The sequence below is a fragment of the Mobula hypostoma genome, chromosome 8 (assembly GCF_963921235.1).
Source record: "Mobula hypostoma chromosome 8, sMobHyp1.1, whole genome shotgun sequence".
Taxonomy (NCBI): Eukaryota; Metazoa; Chordata; class Chondrichthyes; order Myliobatiformes; family Myliobatidae; genus Mobula; species Mobula hypostoma.
In genome coordinates, this window is record NC_086104.1 from 119505948 (window position 1) to 119528159 (window position 22212).

A 22212-nucleotide genomic window follows, 5' to 3' on the forward strand; every position below is an offset into this window, starting at 1 on the left:
GATAAGTTGTCAGAGAGTAGCAGTGAGATTTAATTCACCTTCTCTCAGTTTGGAAAGGATTCACTAGACTTGCAGATACATGAACAAGTTTACACCGGGGGAGGCCATTCACCTGGTCCATGTGTGACAAGGATCTGATCTGCAAAAACAACAGAGTTCATACTGGGAAGAGGCCATTCACCCATTCCAAGCTTGGGAAGGGGTGCATTCAATCACCTGAGCTACTGCAACACCAGCCAGTTCCTGCAGGGGCATAGTCATACACCTGCTCTTAGTTAACCCAGTTTGTGAGGCTCCAGCAAGTTCACACGACTATAGGCCACACTTCTATCCTGAGTGATCAAGGAGGTTTACTCAATCATTCTACCTGCTGAAACCAGCAAATTCACATCAGTTTCATGTCAGTGTTTTTAAATCCATCATTGCATTCACCTCTTGCTGTCCCCGTGATGACAGGTTACCACTGGTCATCATGCTGTTAGTGAAGAGGTTTACTGTCAGAGAATTTTTAAAGTAAAGCTCCATAGCTGACTTCAAGTGCCAAATCTTCTATCTTAGCATGTTATCATGGAGAGTTCACAAGTGGAACTCTGAATTATAAGGGAAAAGCTTGTCTTTATATCTAGTAGCAAGCATGTGTGACCTTAGCAGAACAAAGGAGTTAGTTTATAATGATATTTTTTCATGAACAAGAAACAATATGCAGTTGCTGGAAATTGTAGCAACACGAACAAAATGCAGGAGGAACTCAGGAGGCCAGGCAGCATCTCTGGAAAATAGTACAGTCTACGTTTTGGGCTGAGGCCCTTCATCAGGACTGGACTAAAAAAAGATGAAGAGTCAGAGTAAGAAGGTGGAGGGATCCCGGCCTTCTGAGTTCCTCCAGCATTTTGTGTGTGTTGCTTTTTATCGTGACTTTTTTTTTGTCTACACTCATCGCATTTGTGAAGCCATGTTATCACTTTAATGAGGGATTTTGGACAGAACTATTATCTTAGTTATGCAGACTAGGAACTTTAATTGGAAAATCACAGAATGTTCTCAAGGACACAAAGTTTCAGCAATAGACACAGCTCTTTTAACCATATATTTGATATTATGTTCCACATTTACCTTGAATTTCCTGAATGACTTTCTGCAGACTGCAACGGAAGATGCATTCACTGGGGTTTAGTACCAAATATTCCTTGTTCCTCAGGCTTCTGGGCCAAAAAAGAATACTGTGGCTACTCATCATTCTTTGCTCTTTTTAACATTTTGGGTCATTTTCACCAATTTCAAAGGGCCGTGCCTCACACAACCACTCTCCTTGAAAGTTTGACAGCAGAATGGTGGGTAAATCTTTCATGCAACAGGGTCAGAAACCAAAGAGACCCAGCATAAATCATGGCTTTGGGGCTCTAGAACGCAGTATAGCTATAGTCTATGGGATCGAGGAGGAGGGAATCAGACAAAGAGGATGTGACTACAAACGAAAGGTGTGCAACATCTTGGGACCAATTGAGTGAAAAAAAATGACATTTATTCTGCAAAATGCTGGAGAAACTCAGCAGTCAGGCAGCAACTATGGAGAGGAACAAACAATCGATGTCTCTTGCCAAGACTTTTCTCCATCTCTAGGCTATTTATTCCTCTGCTTTGATGCTGCCTGACCTGCTGTTCCTCCCGCACTTTGTGTGTGTCTATATTTTCAGCATCTGCAGAATCACGAATGCTTTATCTCTGCATTTGTAAGTGGGTTGGAATTTTAACATTGACACAGAGTTTTTTTTAATAGGCATCCGTTAGTCTCATGAGACCATGGATTTGCGCCTTGGAAGGTATCCAGGGTGCAGGCCTGGGCAAGGTTGTATGGAAGACCAGCAGTTGCCCATTCTGCAAGTCTCTCCTCTCTATGCCACTGATGTTGTCCAAGTGAAGGGCATTAGGACCCATACAGCTTGGCACTGGTGTCGTCGTAGAGCAATGTGTGGTTAAGTGCTTTACTCAAGGACACACAGGCTACCTCAGCCAAGTCTCGAACTAGTGACCTTCAAATCACGAGACAAACGCTGTAACCACTTGGCCACGCGCCAACAAAGTATACAGTACTGAGTATATTGTATGTGGAAAACTGCAACGTTAAAGTAACTGCTGAGTTTTCGACATAAAAACGAAAACACGAGGAAATCTGCAAATGCTGGAAATTCAAGCAACGCACATCAAAGTTGCTGGTGAACGCTGCGGGCCAGGCAGCATCTCTAGGAACAGGTACAGACGAAGAAGTACTGACAAAGGGTCACGGCCCGAAACGTCGACTGTACCTCTTCCTAGAGATGCTGCCTGGCCTGCTGCGTTCACCAGCAACTTTGATGTTGTGTTGTTTCGACATTAAAAACATTATTTTTGAGGTATAGCGTGGAATAGGTGCATGCGAATGTTTTTAATGGCACCATCCCCGAATAGGGGTCTCGGCCCGAAACGTCGACTGTTTATTCTTTTCCACAAATGCTGCCTAGCATGTTGAGTTCCTCCAGCATTTTGCAGTGCTTTAATGGCACCTTGCTTACCCAGAAACCTTCGCGCATCGGAATTCGTCGTTCGTGACATGCCGAACAAATGCGCAGGCGCAGTGCAGACAGTTCGCAATACTGCGCATTCGCCGAGTGGACAAAAGGCACCGGAGAACCGACAGCAGGTAGGAGCAGTGGTCTGGGCGGGGGTTTTCATCGGCACAGCTTTCCGCACTCCGACTTACGGACAATTACCGTGAACCTGGACACAGCGTGGCCCTGCACCCTTTTCCCTCTCTCAGCCCCACGATCCGTACCCGTGCTCTGAGGATCTTTCGGTGATGAGCGAGGTTGCTTACGCCATTTCAATGGCGCATGCGTGACGGATTTCGCGAGTACAAAGGAAAAATGGGTGACACTTTCTACCGTTTTCCCCGCCGGTCTGCAGGACGCGTATGGAACCGCAGGCGGAGGAAATGGGAGCGGATCGATCGCTCAGATGCTCCCGATCTGCAGCTATCTAAATTCAAGAGTTAGGAACTCCGAAAAAAAGAATAAAATCCCTCCAGGTCTAATTCTCGAGATTATCACCTTTGTTCTACCTCCTTTTCTGAACCTTTCTTCCAGTGTGAACGTGTTTTTGACCCATTCTCCCTGGGTACATAATGATATTAAATACCTTTGTCCGGGGAACAAGTGACCTGTAGATTTCATATCACTGAAGTGCCACGCTCCCATGAGAAATACTGCCCTCCCGTTCATATTTATTAGCATTGCAATTGACGAGTTCACCACCGTCAATCACCTGGGCTTGTGGGGGCGGGGTGGGGGTTCAAGAGTAATGGAGCAGGAGCAGCTATGTCTTTGTAGCCCTGTGGGACATGACCTGAACTTAAAATAATGGAGCCAAGTTACAGATTGACGCAGGTAGAAATGGTCCATTCGGATACAGAGAGGAAGACAGGCAGAGAATGTGGTAGTCAGTCTGGATCTCCGATCCATGTCCAGTTAGAGGATGATTTGTTGAAACTCACTGTAACGGTTAGATGTCAGAGCTCAGCACAGAGACTAAAATTATCTGAAATGTCCTTCACCCATTGATGCAGTTTGTAAACCTTTCTACAGGTTAGAAATAACAAAGGGTTTGTATACAGAAATCACAAATACAACTACATGACAGTTTAGATGTCTCTGTGCTGGTAGTTAAGGAGTGACCAGATATTTCCTTTGTAACACTGATATATTGTTGATCCTAGGAGGGGAAGAAATATCTCATCCCAGCTGGAAAACTGCTCTGTGTCTGAAATGAAGTTTTCTGTTGTAACTCAGTGAAATCCACTGGAACCGGATGCTGACAACACACCAGCATTTGTTCACTGGAGATCAGTTCTTCCATTGCATTGAGAGTGCGAGGGATTCACTACATCTGACATCTGACTTTCTGACTTGCCAGAGAATTGATAAAGAGCTGTGGAAAGAGATTCATTTAAACATCCCATCTGCTCAAACTGTGGGAAGGGATTCACTCAGTTATCTGACATACTGGCACACCAGTCAGTTCATACTGGGGAGATGTCATTTACCTGCTCAGACTGTGGGAAAGGATTTCGTTGGTCATATCAACTGAAGGAACATCAGAGAATTCACACTGGGGAGAAGCCTTTTACCTGCTCAGACTGTGGGAAAAGTTTTCCTCGGTCATTTCAACTGAAGCTACATCAGCGAGTTCACACTGGGGAGAGGCCATTCACCTGCTCAGACTGTGGGAAAGGATTCACTCGGTCTTCAGACCTGCTGGCACACCAGTTAGTTCACAGTGGGGAGAGGCCTTTCACCTGCTTAGACTGTGGGAAGGGATTCACTCGGTCTTCTCAACTGAAGATACATCAGCGAGTTCACACTGGGGAGAGGCCGTTCACCTGCTCAGAATGTGGGAAGGGTTTCACTCATTCATCCCACCTACAGAGGCACAAACGAGTTCACACAGGGGAGAGGCCATTCATCTGCTCTGAATGTGGGAAGGGATTCACTCGATCATCTCACCTACTGACACACCAGTCAGTTCACACTGGAAAAAGGCCGTTCACCTGTTCAGACTGTGGGAAGGGATTCACTCGGTCATCTTACCTACTGGCACACCAGTTAGTTCACACTGCAGAGAGGTCATTCACCTGCTCAGACTGTGGGAAGGGATTCACCCGATCATCTGACCTTCTGGCACACCAGTCAATTCACACTGGAGAGAAGCCATTCACCTGCTCAGACTGTGGAAAGGGATTTTCTCGGTCATCTCAACTGAAGATACATCAGCGAGTTCACACGGGAGAGAGGCCATTCACCTGCTCAGATTGTGGGAAGCGATTCACTCAGTCATCTGACCTATTGGCACACCAGCGAGTTCATACTAGGGAGAGGCCATTCACCTGCCCAGACTGTGGGAAAGGATTCACTCGGTCGTCTCAACTGAAGCTACATCAGCGAGTTCACACAGGAGAGAGGCCGTTCACCTGCTCAGACTGTGGGAGGGGATTCACTCGGTCATCTAAGCTGAAGTTACACCAGCGAGTTCACACAGGAGAGAGGCCATTCACCTGCTCTGAATGTGGGAAGGGATTCACACAGTCATCTCACCTACTGGTACACCAATTAGTTCACACTGGAGAGAGGCCATTCACCTGCTCAGACTGTGGGAAGGGATTCACTTGGTCATCTCAACTGACAGTACACCAGCGTAAACACACTGTGAGAAGGCTGTTCACCTGTTCTGAATGTGGGAAGGAGTTCACACAATCATCCCACCTACTAGCTCACAAATTAGTTCACACTGGGGAGAGGCCAGTAACCTGCTCAGAATGTGGGAAGGGTTTCACTAACTCATCCCACCTGCAGAGGCACAAGCGAGTTCACACAGGAGAGAGGCCGTACATCTGCTCTGAATGTGGTAAGGGATTCGCTCGTTCGTCTGATCTGCTGGCACACCGGTCAGTTCACACTGGGGAGTGGCCATTCACCTGCTCAGTCTGTGGGATGGGATTCACTCGATCATCTGACCTACTGGCACACCGACGAGTTCACACTGGGGAGAAACCATTCACCTGCTCAGACTGTGGGAAGGGATTTCCTCGGTCATCCCAACTGAAGCTACATCAGCGAGTTCACACTGGGGAGAGGCCATTCACCTGCTCACAGTGTGGGAGGGGTTTCACTAACTCATCCCACCTACAGAGACATCAGCGAGTTCACACAGGAGAGAGGCCGTACGTCTGCTCTGAATGCGGTAAGGGTTTCACTCGGTCATCTGACCTACTGGCACACCAGTCAGTTCACACTGGGGAGTGGCCGTTCAGCTGCTCGGACTGTGGAAAGGGTTTCACTCGATCATCTGACCTACTGGCACACCGGCGAGTTCACGTTGGGGAGAAACCATTCACCTGCTCAGAGTGTGGGAAGGGATTTCTTCGGTCATCCCAACTAAAGTTACATCAACGAGTTCACACTGGTGAGAGGCCATTCACCTGCTCACACTGCGGGAAGGGATTCACTAACTCATCAAACCTACAGAGACACCAGCGAGTTCACACAGGAGAGAGGCCATTCACTTGTTCCTTTTGTGGGAAGGGATTCACTCACTCGTACCACCTAAAAACACACCAGTCAGTTCACACTAGGGAGACGCTATTCACCTGCTCAGTCTGTGGGGAGGGATTCACTCAATCATCTGACCTACTGGCACATCAGCAAATTCACAATGGTGTGAGGCAGTTTACCTGCTCAGACGTGGGAAGGGATTTCCTCGGTAATTTTAAGTGAAGGTACATCATCACATTCAGGGGAGAGGCTGTTCACATGTTCTGTGCCTGGGAAGGGATTCACTGATGCATCCCACTTAGAAACACACCAGTCTGTTCACACTGGGGAGAAGCTGTTCACCTGCTCGTAGTGTGTGAAGGGATTCACTCAGTCACCTGAGCTACTGGCGCACCAGTGAATTCACACTGGGGAGAGGCCGTTCACCTGCTCAGATTGTGGGAATGGATGCGCTCAATCGTCTCAACTGAAAGAACATCAGTGAGTTCACACTGGGGAGAGGTTGTTCACCTGTTCAGACTGTGGGAAGGGATCAAAATCAGCTCACCTTCTGGCACAGCAGTTAATTCACACGGGAGAAACTGTTCACCTACTCAAACTATGGGAAGGGATTTCCTCAGTTATCCTGCCTACTGGCCACATCTGGTCACTGGACATCGGAAGAGTTTCTTCTGCTGATAATCTCCTTTAATGTGACTGCAGTTTAATATTCTGGATCTGTGACAAATAAATCAGTTCTCAACTCTGTCTCAGGGACTTAGTGAATTTACAGCACACCTTGTACAATGAGGAGTGAACTCAGCTTGTCCCTGCCAGGGTTTCTGTTCCACAACAATCCTTTTAAATCCATTCCTGCTGCTCACCCCTCACTTTCCCTGTGATGATAGCTTCCAAATGGTCATTATGCTGTGGCTGAAGAGGTTTCCCTTGAATTTCATACACGTCTTTCTGCAAGATGAGCTGACTGCAGTTATGTCTTGACAACTTATTCATCCCTCAGATCTATGGGTCAAAGCAAAATGAGATTAGTTGTTAACCTCTGTATTCCCAGTTCATTCAAATGTAATGGGTCATTTTCACTGCTACTAAAGAGCTGTGTCTCACACAACAGGGTTGTTGGAATACACCTCTATCCTCGAAAGTCTGAAATCAGAATGGGGAATGATTAGAGACATCGAAAAGCACAGCACAAAAAAAGACTCAGGCTCATCCCGTCCGTGCCAAAACAAATTAAACTGCCTACTCCCATCAACCTGGGCTGGGATCATAGCCCTCCATACCCCTACTATCTATGTACCTATCCAAACTTCTCTTAAAAGTTAAAATGGAGCATTGTACCGCTTGTACTGGCAGCTATTCCACACTCTCATAACCCAATGAGTGAAGAAGTTTCCCCTCATGTTCCCCTTGAACTTTTCACCTTTAACCCTTAACCCATGACCTTTGGTTGTAGTCCCACCCAACCTCACTGGAAAAATTCTTCCATTTACCCTATCTATACCCTTCATAATTGTGTATACCTCTTATCAAATTTCCTCCCAAGCTGCTACATTATAAAGAATACAGTCCAAACCTATTCAATCTTTTCTTATATCTCAGGTCTTCCAGACCCAGCAATATCCTTGTAAATTTTCTCTGTAGTCTTTAAAGCTTATTTACATCTTTGCTGTAGGTCAGTGACCAAAACTGCATGCATTGTTCCAAACTAGGCCTCACCAGTATCTTGCACAACTTCAACATAACATCTTCTCTCCAGTATTCAGTACTGTGATTTATTAAGGCCAATGTGCCAAGAGCTTTCTTTTTGACCTCATCTACCTGTGACTCACCTTGTCTGCCACTTTCAAAGCTCAAAGTAAAATTTATTATCAAAGTACATACATGTCACCACATGCAACCTTGGAATTCTCTTTCTGTGGGCACTTTTCAATGAATTATGGACCTGTATTCCCAGATCCCTTTGATAAAACCTACCCTGCTTGATCCTACCAAAGTATAACAGCTCACACTTGTCTGCATTAGATTCCATCTGCCATTGTTCCAACTGATCCAGATTCCTCTGCACAGCATGATAGCCTTCCTTGCTGTTCCTTACTTCTCCAATCTTGGTGTCATCTGGAAATTTGTTCTGGTTAACCACGTTATCATCCAGATCATTGATATAGATGACAACACCGAAAGATTCAGGACTGATCCTTGTGGCACTCCACTAGTCATAAGCCTCCAGTCAGAGAGACAGCAATCTACAATCACCCTCTGGCTTCTCCCAGAAAGCCAATGTCAAATCAAATTTAATCCCTCATCTTGAATGCCAAGTGACTGAACTCCTTGACCAAACTCCCATGCAGAACCTTGTCAAATGCATTGCTAAAATCCATGTAGACAACATCCACTGCCTTGGTAACTCCCTTAAAAAACTCTGTAAGATTAGTTAGATACGACTTACCACACATGAAGCCATGCTGTCTATTCTTAATCAGTCCACGTCTATCCAAATACTTATATCCAGTACTCTAGAATACCTTCCAATAACTTCCTCGCAACTGTTGTCAGACTCACCGGCCTATAATTCCCTGGTTTATGTTTAGAGCCTTTCTTAAATAGCGGAGGAATATTGGCTATCCTCCAATCATCTGATACCTTTTCTGTTACTAAGGATGCTAGGACCCCAGCAATTTCTGCACTTGCCTCCCATAGGGTCCAAGGGAACACCTTGTCAGGCCCTGGGGATTTATCCACCTTGATTTGCCTCAGGGTAGAAGACAACTCCTTTGTCATCTGTACAGGATCCCATATCTGTAGAATCCCTCACCTTGTCTGCTTGGGTAACTTCATACCTTCTTTTAGCCTGATTTCTCTCTTAAGGGTTCTCTTGCATTTCTTATACTCCATATGCACCTCATTTGTTCCTACTAGCTATGCACTTTTTCTTTACTGTGGCCTCAACATTTCTTGAAAACCAAGGTTCCCTAAACTTGTTATTTTTACCTTTCATTTTACCAGGCACATACAAGTTTTGTGCTCTCAAAATTTCACGTTTGAAGGCCTCCCATTTACCAAGTACACTTGTGCCAGAAAACGGTATCCCAATTCACACTTGCCAGATCATTTCTAGTAACATCAAAATTGGCCTTTCTCCAATATAGAATCTCAACCTGCAGATCAGACCTATCTTTTTGCCTATTTACTTTGAAAGTAATGGCATTGTGATCACTAGATGCAACGTGCTGTCCTGCATAAACTTCTGTCACTTGCCCTGTGCCATTCCCTAATAACAGATCAAGCATTATACATTCTCTCACTGGGACTTCAATGTACTGATTAAGGAAACTTTCCTGGACACACTTGAAAAATTCTATCCCATCTAGTTCCTTTATAGTATAGGAGTCCCAGTTAATATGAAGCAAATTAAGTTTCTTGCACAGTCTGTGATCTCTCTACAAATTTGTTCCTCTAAATTCCTCAGACTGTTGGGTGGCGTGTAATATAGCCCATTAATATAATCATAAATTTCTTATTTCTCAATCCGACCCATGACACCACACTAGATGACTTTTCCAGTCTGTCCAGACAGAGTACTACCACGGAATTTTCCCTGACCAGTAACGCCACCTTTAATCCTTCCTGCAGCCAATTGTCACTAATGGCTACAATATCATTATTCCAGGTGTTGATCCATGCCCTGAGCTCATCCACCTTTCCCATGATACTTCTTGCATTGAAATATATGCAACTCAGGAGACTAGTGGCACCATACTCAACCTTTTGATTCCTGACTTTATCTGAGGTTTCAGCAACATCTGTCCTCACGACCTCTCTACTAACTGTTCTGGCACTCTGGTTCTCATCCCCTTGCACGTCTAGTTGAACCTCACCGTGCACCATCAGCAAACCTTCCCACCAGGTTATTAGTCCCCTTCCCTTTCAGGCACAAACCATCTCTTTTTTACATTTCCCACCTTCCCTGGAAGAGAGCCCAATGATCCAAAACTCTCATGCTCTCCCTCTTACACTAACTCCTTTGCCATGTGTTAAACTGTATAATCCTCCTATTCCTGGCCTCATCAGCACGTGGCATGGGTAGCAATCCTGAGATCTCAACCCTGGAGGTCTTGCCCTTTAACTTAGCACCAAACTGTCAACCACGGACTCTGCTTCAGGGTCTACACATTCCCGCTGGCAGGCTACACAGCAGATTCGGCAATTGTGCTCGTGAATATGTGCTGTGAGACAGCGGGAGACTTTAAAAAGTGAACAGATTGAGAAGGGGAAGGTCATTTCTTCGGTAGTTTGAATGGGGCAGGACTGTGCAAGCGCGTGAAGGTCGGCCTGTGAGACAGCGAGAGACTTCAAAAAGCGAACAGATTAACGGGCGACAGAGTAGGAAGGCTTTGGCTCCAGAGGCTGAGGACGAGCTTGCTCCCAGTGAGGTAAGGCCAGGTAAGTTCCTTTAATTAATCTAATTAACTTAGAAGTAGGTAATGGAGGCAGCAGTTAGGGCAGTCGAGTGCTCCATTTGCAGTATGTGGGAATTCGGCAGGCACAATTGTCCCTGATGACTACACCTGCAAAAGGTGCATCCAGCTGTAGCTCCTGACAAACCGAGTTAGGGAACTGGAGTTGTATGAACTTCAGATCATTTGTGAGGCAGAGGCAGAAATAGACAGGAGTTGCAGGGAGATAGTCCCCCCTAAAATTCAGCAGAGGGAAGGGGAATAGACAGAATGAGCAGAGCATCCCTGTGGGCATTCCCATCAATAATAAGTATACCATTTTGGATACTGTTGGTGGGGACGACCTACCAGCGACAAGTTGCAGTGGTTGTATCTCTGGCACCGAGACTGGACCCTCAGCTCAGAAGGGAAGGAGGGAAAAGAAGAGAGCAGTAGTGATAGGGGATTTGATAGTTAGGCAGACAGATAAGAGGTTCTGTGGAAGAGATCGAGAATCCCGATGGTCTGGTGCCAGGGTCTGCGATATCTCGGGTCGAGTTCTCAGTATTCTCAAGAGGGAGGGTGAGCAGCCAGATGTCGTGGTCCATGTAGGGACCAATGACGTGGATAGGAAGAAGGAGGAGGTCCTGTAAAGAGAATTTAGGGAGTTAGGTGCAAGGTTGAAGGACAGGACCTCCAGGGTTGCAATCTCAGGATTGCTACCCGTCCCACATGCTAGTGAGGCTAGAAATAAGAAGGTAATGCAGCTAAATATGTGGCTAAGGAGTTGGTGCAGGAGGGAGGGTTTCATGTTTCCGGACAATTGGACCTTGTTCCAGGGAAGGTGGGACCTGTTCCGATGGGACGGGTTGCACCTGAACTGGAGGGGGACTAACATACTTGCGGGAAGGTTTGCTAGTGCTGCTCCGGGGGGGTTTAAACTAGATTTTCGGGGGGAGGGGAACCAGAGTGTTAGAGCAGATAGTGAGGTGGAGGAGGATAAAGGTCATGCGAGAACTGCAAGTATAATGCATGGAGTAAAGCCAGATCTAACATATAAAGAGGCTTTGAGGAAAGAGAAACAGAATAAAGGGTGTAAAGGTAGTAAGGTAGAAGGGCTAAAGTGTGTGTTCTTCAATGCAAGAAACATTAGGAATAAAGGTGGTGAGCTGAGAGCTTGGATACAGGCATGAAATTAAGATGTAGTGGCCATTACAGAGACTTGGCTGGCACCGGGGCAGTAATATTCTTGGATATATCCTTCTCAATATTCTTGGATTTCAGTGCTTTAAAAGGGATAGAGAGAGGGGAAAGGGAAGGAGGGGTGGCATTTCTGGTCAGGGATACTATTACAGTTACAGAAATGGGTAATGTAGCAGGATCCTCCTTTGAGTCAGTATGGGTAGAAGTCAGGAACAGGAAGGGTGCAGTTACTCTTTTGGGAGTATTCTATAGGCCCCCTGGTAGCAGCAGAGATACTGAGGAGCAGATTGGGAGGCAGATTTTGGAAAGGTGCAAAAATAACAGGGTTGTTATCATTGGTGACTTTAACTTCCCTAAAATTCTCGTGTTTGCGCTCTCTCTCTCGCTCTCTCTCTCTATCTTTTTTCTCCCCCCTCCCCCCCACCATTTGGGCCATATCTGAACACCTTGATTACAAGTCTCAACCACATAAAGCTGGACCCAGCAGACAGGTACAGCAGCTGTCCTTGACCTTGAGATTCATTGGTCAGGAAGGGAACAAGGTACAGGCGATTGAATCCATTCTGTAGTTACTGAAGCAATGAGGCAGATGATCCCATACCAACAAGCCCAGTCTAATCTGGAGGAACAGGTATTGTCGCTTGCAACAGGTCATTGCAGACAATCAGAGTCAGGTGTCTGTGATTTCCACTCTCACGGCTGATGTCCACAAACTTGCTGCAGACAGCCAGTGTCAGCTGACAGCCATTAGCATTCTCTCCAATGCAATTCAGCAGCCTCTGGCCACATTAGTCCTACTCCCAGCATCTCGCAGATACTCCCTTTCCATTGCCCAGGCATCCTCTGCCACTAATGTTTCTCCTCCCGTGCCCAGACTACCACAGACTCACACATCTGTACAAGAACCGAGTATTCCATCACTAGGCAGATACTTTGATGATCACGATGGCTACAGAAATTTAATTACAAAAATGTGAGCTGACATTCCAAGCCCAGCCCGGGTATGTTGGTGATGATGCAGGAAAACTGGTACCTACATGGACCAGGACCTCTGGCTGTTCAACCTCTCACTTCAGAATGCTGAGGACTTGATCCGAGATGTCCTAGACTCTGGCATCCGGGAGGCAACATACTGTTCGGGAATCTTGTTCTCATCCATAGGACCACATTTCTGTTCCCCTAACTAATGAATCCCCTGTCATCATAGCTGGCCTCTTCTCCTCCCTTCCCATCTTGAGTCACAAAACCAGACTCAGAGCCAGAGACCCGACCCTTGTGTCTTTCCTTTGCTAAGTCATCCCCCCAACGGTATCCAAAGTATACCTGTTGTTGTGGGGGATGGGCTCAGGAGTACTCTGCACTGGCTCTTTAACCCTTTCCCCTGCCTGACTGTCACCCAGTTTCCTGTGTCCTGCACCTTGAGTTTAACTACCTCTCTATATGTCCTATGTATCAGGCCCTTAGGCTCCTGAACGATCCAGAATTCATCCACTTCCAGCTCCAACTCCTTAACGAGGGTTGTTAGAAGTGCATTTGGAAGCACCTCACAGTTATAGTTGATAGGGTTACTGGAGGTCTCCCACCTTCCACCTGCAAGAGGAGCATTCCACTATCCTTCTGTTCTACCTAATCAAATGTAAAGAAGGGGGCAAAAATATCTACTTGCAGCTCTTTCTTTGCCCTCTCTGAATAAAGCCTCAAGATCTCCACTCTGATTCCGTCCAGTCCAAGATGGTTGCTGCGACATTAGTTGAATGTTCAGTGGAGCAGGGTCAGCACAGGGCATTCCAGGCAAGGATGCCCTCCTAGTCCTTTATTATTTAATATTGCACTTGAACCTTTAGCAATTGCTATCTGCCTCTCACCCAACATTTTTGGTATTACCCGCGGAAATGAAATACATAAATTATCATTATATGCAGATGATTTGTTATTATATATCTCTAATCCAGAGAAATCAATTCCTCATGATTGATCAGTTTTCCCTCTCAGCCCCGGTCTCCTGCATTCTCCCCATATCCCTTCATGCCCTGACTAATCAAGAATCTATCAACTTCTGCCTTAAATATACCTAAAAACTTGGCCTTCATAGCCGTTTCTGAAAACAAATTCCACAGATTCACCACTGTCTGACTAAGGAAATTCCTCCTCATCTCCACTCTAAAAGGACATCCCTCTATTCTGAGACTGTGTTCTTTGGTCTTAGACTCTCCCACTGTAGGAAGCATCCTCTCCACATCCACTCTATTGAGGCCTTTTAACATTTGATAGATTTCAATTTGGATACCCTTAATTCTTTTGCATTCCAGTGAGTACTGGCCCAGAGCCATCAAATACTCTTCATACAACAAGCCTTTCAATCCCAGAATCATTTTCATTAACATTCTCTAAACCTTCTCCAATGTCAGCACATCCTTTCTAAGATAAGCGGCCCAAAACCGCTCACAATATTTCAAGTGAAGCTTCATCATTGCTTTATAAAGCCTCAACATTACATCCTTGTGTTTATATTCTAGTCCTCTTGAAACAAATGCTTATATTGCACTTGCCTTCCTCGCCACTGACTCAACCATTAAATTAACCTTAGAGAATCCTACACAAGGACTCCTAAGTCCCTTTACACCTCAGATTTTTGAATTTTCTCTCCATTTAGAAACCCCTTTGATTTCTCCTAGCAAAGTACATGATCATACACTTCCAGACACTGTATTCCGTCTGCCACTTATCTACCCATTCTCCTAAGCTGACTGTCCTCCTATAGCTTCTCTACTTCCACAGAACTACTTGCCCCTCCACCTATCTTCGTATTATCCACAATCTTTAAACAAAGCCATCATTCCATCATCCAAGTCATTGGCATGTCTGGTGCCTGAAATAATGTTGTGCCCTGAGTATAAGGGCAACAATCCAGTCTCTGTCACTGGACTGCTCTGAAACTTCTGCTCAGAATTGTCAATTTTATGTGGATATTGAGCAATTGAAATATTGTGCAGCTTCTAATCCTTTATTTGGCTGCACAGAATACTTATCATGATATATTCTTACAAGTCATAAAAACCAACAAAACTGTATGCAATTTACACATACAAAGTGCTGCAGGAACTTAGCATGTCAGGCAAAATCTATGGAGGAGAATAAATAACTGATGTTTTGGACCGAGGCCTGTAATGAACTCTTCAGGCTTGTGTGGTGAGCTGGAGAGCATTGTGCTTCAAGGATATTAGAGCATCTAAATTTATTAATTGCTGTTTAATAAACCACCAATGTTCTGTTGGAATTCTTGTCAATAAGCTCTGGTTGCTGCCTCTACATTGGAACCTGTCTTACCTCCGCACTTGGATTCTGACATTAATAGCGTACATTGTTACAGAGACCCTTCATCTCCCGCTCTCTAGGTCTCCTTTTTCATAGCACCTCCCCTAATACCCAACCTGTCCCCCCATTACTAAAGGTGCTTAGCAAACGGATAGGTCTAACGGTAGAAAGTCACCTGGACCAGATGGATAATACCCGAGATTTCTTAAAGAGTTGGCTGAAGAGATTGTGGAAGCATTCTCAGAATCAGAGTCGGGCATATTGTGGCATATGTCGTGACATTTGTGAACTTAGTGGCAGCAGTACAATGCAATACAAGATAATATAGAGAAAAAAAAATAAGTAAATCAATTTCAGTAAAATTAAAATAGTACAAAAGCAAAAATAATAAAAGTGAGGTAGTATTCATAGGTTCAAAAATGTCCATTTAGGAATCCGATGGCAGAGGGGAAGGAGCTGTTCTTGAATCACTGAATGTGTGCCTTCAGGCTTCTGTACCTCCTTCCTGATGGTAAAAATGAGAAAAGGGCATGTTCTGGGTAATGGGGGTGCTTAATAACAGATGCTGCCTTTCTGAGGCACCGCTCCTTGAAGGTGTCTTGGATGCCACAGAGGCTAGTACCCATGATGGTGATGACTAATTTTACAAGGATTGGTAGCTTTTTTCGATCCTGTGCAGTAGCACACCACCCAAACCACAGTGATGCAGCCTGTCAGAATGCTCTCCACAGTACATCTGCAGAAGTTTAAGTTTGTCTGAGGTGATAAACCAAATCTCCTGGAACTCCTAATTAAATATAGTCACTGTCTTGCCTTCTTTATAGCTGCATCGATATGTTGGGACTAGGTTAGATCCTCAGAGATCTTCACACCCAGGAACTTGAAATTTCTCACTCCCTCCACTTCTGATCCATCCATGTGGATTGGTTTGTGTTCCCTCACCCTACCCTTTCTGAAGTCGACAATCATCTCATTGCTCTTACCGATGTTGAGTGCAAATTTGCTGCTGCAACACCACTCAACTGGCCGGTATATCTCACTCCTGTACGCCTCTCATCTCCACCAGATATTCTGCCAATAATATTAATGATCTTTCAAGATTCAATGGATTCTGGCATGGTTCTGTCACTCCTCTCTTCAAGAACGGAGAGAGGCAGTTAGTCAGACATCGGTGGTTGAGAAGATGTTGTGGTCGATTATTAAGGATGTAGTTTTAAGGTACTTGGGGACACATGACAAACTAGGCTGAAGTCAGCACAGTTTCCTTAAGGGAAAATCTTCCCTGACATATGTGCTGGAATTCTTTGAAGAAATAACATGCAAGATAGACAAAGGAGAATTGGTGGGTGTTATGTACTTGGTTTTTCAGAAGACCATTTACAAGATGCTACACATGAGGCTACCTAACAAGTTAAGAGCCTGTGGTATTACAAAAAAGATACGAGCATGGATAGAGCATTGGCTGATTGGGTGGGAATAATGGGAGTTTTTTTCTGATTGGCTGCTAGTGATTAGTGGTGTTCCACAGGGGCCTGTGTTGGGACCACTTCCTGTTCATTATATGTCAATGATTTGGATGATGGAATTGACAGCTTTGTGGCCAAGTTTGAGGACAATATCAAGATAAGTGGAAAGGCAGTTAGCCTTGGAGAAGAGAAGCTTCAGAAAAACTTCAACAGATTAGGAGAATGAGAAAAGAAGTGACATATAGAATACAGTGTTGGAAAGTGTATGGTCTTGCACTTTAGTAGAAGAAGTAAAAGCATATGCTATTTTCTAAATGGTGAGAAAATATACAAAAAGACTAATTTGCAAGTTGAGTTGGTAGTGCGGAAGACAATTGTGATGTTAGCATCCATTTTGAGAGGACTAGAATATAAAAGCAAACATAAGGCCTCTCTTGGAGTATTGCGAGCAAGTTTGGGCCCCTTATCTAAGAAAGGATGTGCTGATATTGGAAAGGGTTCAGAGAAAGTTCACAAAAATGATTTTGGGATTTAAAAGCTTATCATTTGACGAATCTGGATCTGTATTCATTGGAATTCAGAAGAATGAGAGGGTCTCATTGAATGTGGATAGGCCTTGAAAGAGTTGATATGGAGAGGATGTTTCCTGTGCTGGGACAGTTAAGGTTAGAGGACACAGGCTCAGCATAGAGGTATGTCCATTTCTTTAGCCAGAGAGCAGCAAATCTGTGGAATTCATTGCCATAGGCAGCTGTGAAGGCCAAGTGATAGGGCATATTTAAGGCAGATGTTGATAGATTCTTGATTAGTTAGGGCCTGAAGGGTTACAGGGAGATGGCAAGAGATTGGAGCTGAGAGGGAAATGGATCAACGATGATGAAATGGTGGAGCAAACTCAATAGTCCAAATGACCTAATTCTACTCCAGTATCTTATGGTCTTATTTCATGATTCCCCCCTTCTCTCTCTGGCAAATCTTGGCTACCCCTCTCACTCATATTTGAGTTACCCCACACTCCTCTGCCTTACCCCTACTCTGGGTCACACAATTTTCTCTCCCACATCCCTGGAACACTTTCCTCATCACCACTTTTCTGAGCTGTCCCCATTCTCCCCAATGTCTCTGTTGCTCCTTTCCCCTTCAGTGGGTCGTTCTCCTCTGCCATCTTCCATCTATGTGTTGACCCTTTCCCCCACTCTCCATCTTTAGGTCACCCACTTCCTCCAAACCTACAACATCACCATGACCCCACTTCTAAATCCCCACTCACCCCGTGTCTGTGAGTCCCCTCTTCCTCATCCCCATCTGCCAGTTTCTGATCTGTCCCCCCCTCCTCTCACCTTCTTCCACCCTGTTAGGTTCTCCCACTTCTCCATGCTCCATTCAAGATCACCATCTTCCCTCCACCTCCTCTTAGCCCCACCCCTAGCTTGTCTCTGAATATCCACCCCTGCCAATTCTCAGTCTCCCCTACCTTGGATTCCTGCTTTTAATGCCCTCACTCCCTCTTCTCTGTGTCCCTGGGTCTCCCCTACCCACCTCCCATTCTGCCTCTGCATCTCCTCCTTTCCCCTTTCCTGTCCCAAGTCTCCTTCTTCTCCCACTCCCCACCTCCACCATCTCTGGGTTGTCCCACTCAGCAATCTCTGGGTCCACCATTCACACCCCCGCCTCTGGGTTGCCCTACTGCCCCCACCAGTCTCTGGTTCCTCCTGCCCTCCCCAACCCCCGTCAGCCTCAACCCCTGATCTAATTCACTGGGGTGCATCCTTCCCCACCCCTCTCATTCAGCTCCACCCTGTTTCCGGATGCCCTTTGCCACCCTCACCCATCCTGCCTTTGGGATAACCCCTCTCTCCATTCTCCACATTCTCACACATGATATCCTCCCTCCCCACCAACAGTAAGATGGCCAGTTCCTCCTCCTCTCGTCCTCAGCTCTGTCTCAGGACACCAGCCCCCTCCAGCCATATTTTTGTCGACCCCCTCTAGGGACAACCACATCCCCTTCATTTCTTGAGCACCCATCCCATCTTTGGGACACCTCCTGTACCCTGAATCTGACAGGCAGTGTTACACCCTCCCCACGTCTCTGGGATACCACTCCACCCTCCACACCCCATCTCTGGAACAACCCCTTCACTCCCCCTGAAGGGTGCCTGTGATGCCACCCCCACTGTTGGTATGCCACATTTCACCCCCCGCCCCCCATGATCATTCCTGCCCATGTCTCCAGAAAACTCTTTTCCCATCCTCTACCCCCAAGAGTCTCTGGCATGTCCACTTCCCCACTTACCCCTGTCTCTGGAACAACCTCTACTCCCATCTCCCCTGACTCTGTGGCGTGCCCTTTCTCCTCCTCCCTCCAGTCCCTTAGATGCTGCCTTCTCTCCTCCAACTCCACCTGTGTCTGAAGGTCCACTTCCACCCCTATCTCTGGGACAACCCCTCCCTCCGTTCTCTGGGACAAACCCTTCCCAATCCTCTGCACCCCCCCCCCGTCACCTGTCACTCCCATCCACTGTCCCACTCCTCTAGGATACCTCCACCCCTGGGACACCACTTACCCTACCCCGACTCTGGGATGCTCCTCCATCTCTCAATCTGCCACCATCTCTCAGATACCCCCTTCCACATGCATCCCTGGGAAGAAACCTCCTCCCTTTAGGATGCCCTCCTTTTCCCTCTTCTTCCCTCCCCAGTCACTGGACACCTGCTAGTCACCCTCCCTTTATGCCTCTGGTACACCTCCTCAGTACCCCCACCTTCCTCTGGAGCATCTTCTACCACCATCTCTGAGTCACTCCATTTCTAACCCACGTCCCCTGATTCTGGGATTGCCCCCCTTCCCCGCCACCACCTCACCCTTCCCCATCTCGGGACACAAGCGTCTCTGTGATGCTCTCCCCCCGCCCCATCTCTGGAATACTCCCTTTCCCCACCTCCCACACTTATCTCGTAACACCCCTTTCACTCTCTGTCTCTATGATGCCCTCTATTGTTCCAGTATGTGGGACACTGCCACCACACACTACTTCCTGTCTCTGCGAAGCCCGGACCCAATCAACACCCAGCCCCATATCTTTGGGATGCTCTCTTCCCATCCCATCCCCAATTACTGGGATGTCCCCTCCACCTCCCAGCTCTTATGATGCCCCATTCCCCTTGCTTCCCTACACCCATCCCCTTCACTCTTATCTCCTCCCCATATGTGAAACAACCCTACCCCAGCATCCCTGGGGTGTCCCCCTGGCTCCTCCTCTCTCCAGTCCGATCTCTGGAAACCACGTACACGTCCATGCCCATCCCTATAACATCCGCTCAACCCCTAGCCCAAAACTGGGATGCCGACTTTACACCCTTCCCCAACCCCGTCACTGGGTTAACCCCTTCCCCACACCCAACCTCGGCTCTGAGAAGCCCTCTTCCCCCGCCCCCCCCCAGCACCTCCGTACGCCAAACATGCACGCATGCCCCAACATATCAACATTCATACACATACTCGATCAATCACGTACAATCATCTGTCACACGTGAACATGCCGACATACACTCAGAAACACACTTATAGACACGCGCGCACACCAATGCTGGTGCAGCCAAACACGGAATCTGTCTCAAGTGCGACAGCGTTTGTGTCCTCTAAGCCGGAGGACTAAGAAACCTTTCCTGAACACATTTGACAGATTTTATCTCACCCAGCCCTTTTCTGTGGAAAGTTAAAGTCACCTACTATCACAGCTTTGTTTTTGACAGAAGTCTGCAAACCTCTCTGTATTTGTTCTTCTTAATCCCGCTGATTTGTGTTTAGTGCCAAAGAGACTCCTCTTTGAAGGGATATCTGACCTGCTTCATCCATGGACAAAATGGACAGGACATACTTTATACTTTATTGTCGCCAAACAATTAATACAAGAGCGTACAATCATCACAGCGATATTTGATTCTGCTCTTCGTGCTCCCTGGAGTACAAATCGATAGTAGATATTAAACATTTAAATTATAAATCATAAATAGAAAAGGGAAAGTAAGGCCGTGCAAAAAAAAACCGAGAGGCAGATCCGGATATTTGGAGGGTACGGCCCAGATCCGGGTCAGGATCGTTCAGCAGTCTTGTCACAGTTAGAAAGAAGCTGTTCCCAAATCTGGCCGTACGAGTCTTCAAGCTCCTGAACCTTCTCCTGGAGGGAAGAGGGACGAAAAGTGTGTTGGCTGGGTGGGTTGTGTCCTTGATTATCCTGGCAGCACTGCTCCGACATTATACAGACATTGACAGTACTGAATGCAAATCAGCTCCAGAAATTAATTTGTTACCCTAAAGATTCATGTGTAAATTCCAGTCATTTCACAAGGAGGTATAAGACTTTAAGGAGTGACAAATCTTTAGTAGGTAACACTAGGCAGAGAAGTCAGTTGCATAGATTATCCCAAATATCCACCCAACCGTTACACAGAGATCGACTGAACGTCTCAGATCCCAACGTCCTTTAACAGTCTATTAATTCTGCCGCGTCTCATTAAGTAACAGGAAATAAGATTTCTTCAGAGTGAATTTGCAAAGAGCAACTGTGCCAAATAATAGTTATTTTTATTTTCATGCTGATGGATAGCAGTTGTTTCAAATTTATATTTGTTTTATTCTGCAGCTGTTTAATTTAAAGATTTATGATGAATTAAAATCTTGATATTTCTAGGCAAATTGAAATTTCTATTTTCCATAAAAAGAGATTTAGCAACATGTAATTATTTTAAAATTACACATTTTGGACAAAGATTGTGCATAAAATTGCTTTAAGATCCGGCAAGATGGCGACGTAACTGGTCGCACCGGCTTCTACGGGATCAACAAAAGGGGCTACCATTAAACTTGTGTGCAACGATCGCAAGATCCTGCTATACGTCGAGAACTCAGAGGACTGCAGTTTTACACCATCAGTGAGTTGCTCGCTGGCGGAGGTAATGAAGGAGCTGCGCATCCTGCTGTTGCCAGAGTCACTTTTCTTATGATCACAAAACCCCTTTGGATATTGTTAATCGGGTATGCTGCATCGATTACATTTATTGGATGCAAGCAGGGGCAGATGGAGGGCCCCGAGTCCTAGGTCGTCGTGAGGACTGGACCTGAAGCCGCAGTGTTGCCTGTTTGCTGCCGCCCGGAGTGAGGGAGCGAGCGAAGCCGTTGCGCTTCCCTGGGGGAGGTGTGGCCCGGTGTCCAGAACGAAGGTGGGACTGCCGTCCCGGAGTTTCGCTCGGCAAGAGACAAACTCTGTTGTAGCCGACTGCAGATTTTTTTTAGAGGCACTCATTGGAGTCGGGCCGCCGGAGGAGAGGCGTGAGAGGCGTCCGAGCCATCGCGCTCAACCGGGGGCGGCGTAGTGACTGAAGATTTAAAATGGATTGAGGGGCCTGGACTACATACATATATATTCTACATCGTCGTATTTTTACTGATGTTCTATCTGGCTTGTTGACTTGTACGCATCAAGCTGCGGCGTCGCGGGTGGGGGGAGGGGAAATGTGGGCCTCGGCACTCTTATTACTGGACTGTGGTCTTGTCTGTAACTGTTGGTAATGAGTCTTTGCAGCGTGACTCCGCGGTAACGCTGTCTCGTTTGGCCGTATTCATATACTGTATTGTTATATTACAATTGAATTGACTCAGTGAGAGCTGCAGAGCAAATTCCAGACACTTCCACAATCCACAGTTCTCTGTGG

At 46.2% G+C, this 22212-nt stretch overlaps 1 protein-coding gene across 1 annotated transcript; it reads left to right on the forward strand.

The window, feature by feature from the left end:
* Positions 1-2632: 2632 nt before the first annotated feature.
* Positions 2633-7059, forward strand: LOC134350881 (zinc finger protein 721-like). Its single transcript, XM_063056675.1, has 2 exons — positions 2633-2677; positions 3749-7059. Exon 2 carries the CDS (start codon positions 4065-4067, stop codon positions 6300-6302), a length of 2238 nt encoding a protein of 745 aa, XP_062912745.1. The 5' UTR covers positions 2633-2677; positions 3749-4064; the 3' UTR covers positions 6303-7059.
* The last annotated feature ends 15153 nt before the right edge of the window (positions 7060-22212 follow it).

What these genes read in the sequence shown, in the direction of transcription:
- LOC134350881 (XM_063056675.1), top strand. Translation starts at nt 4,065, where the DNA reads ATGTCATTTACCTGCTCAGACTGTGGGAAAGGATTTCGTTGGTCATAT.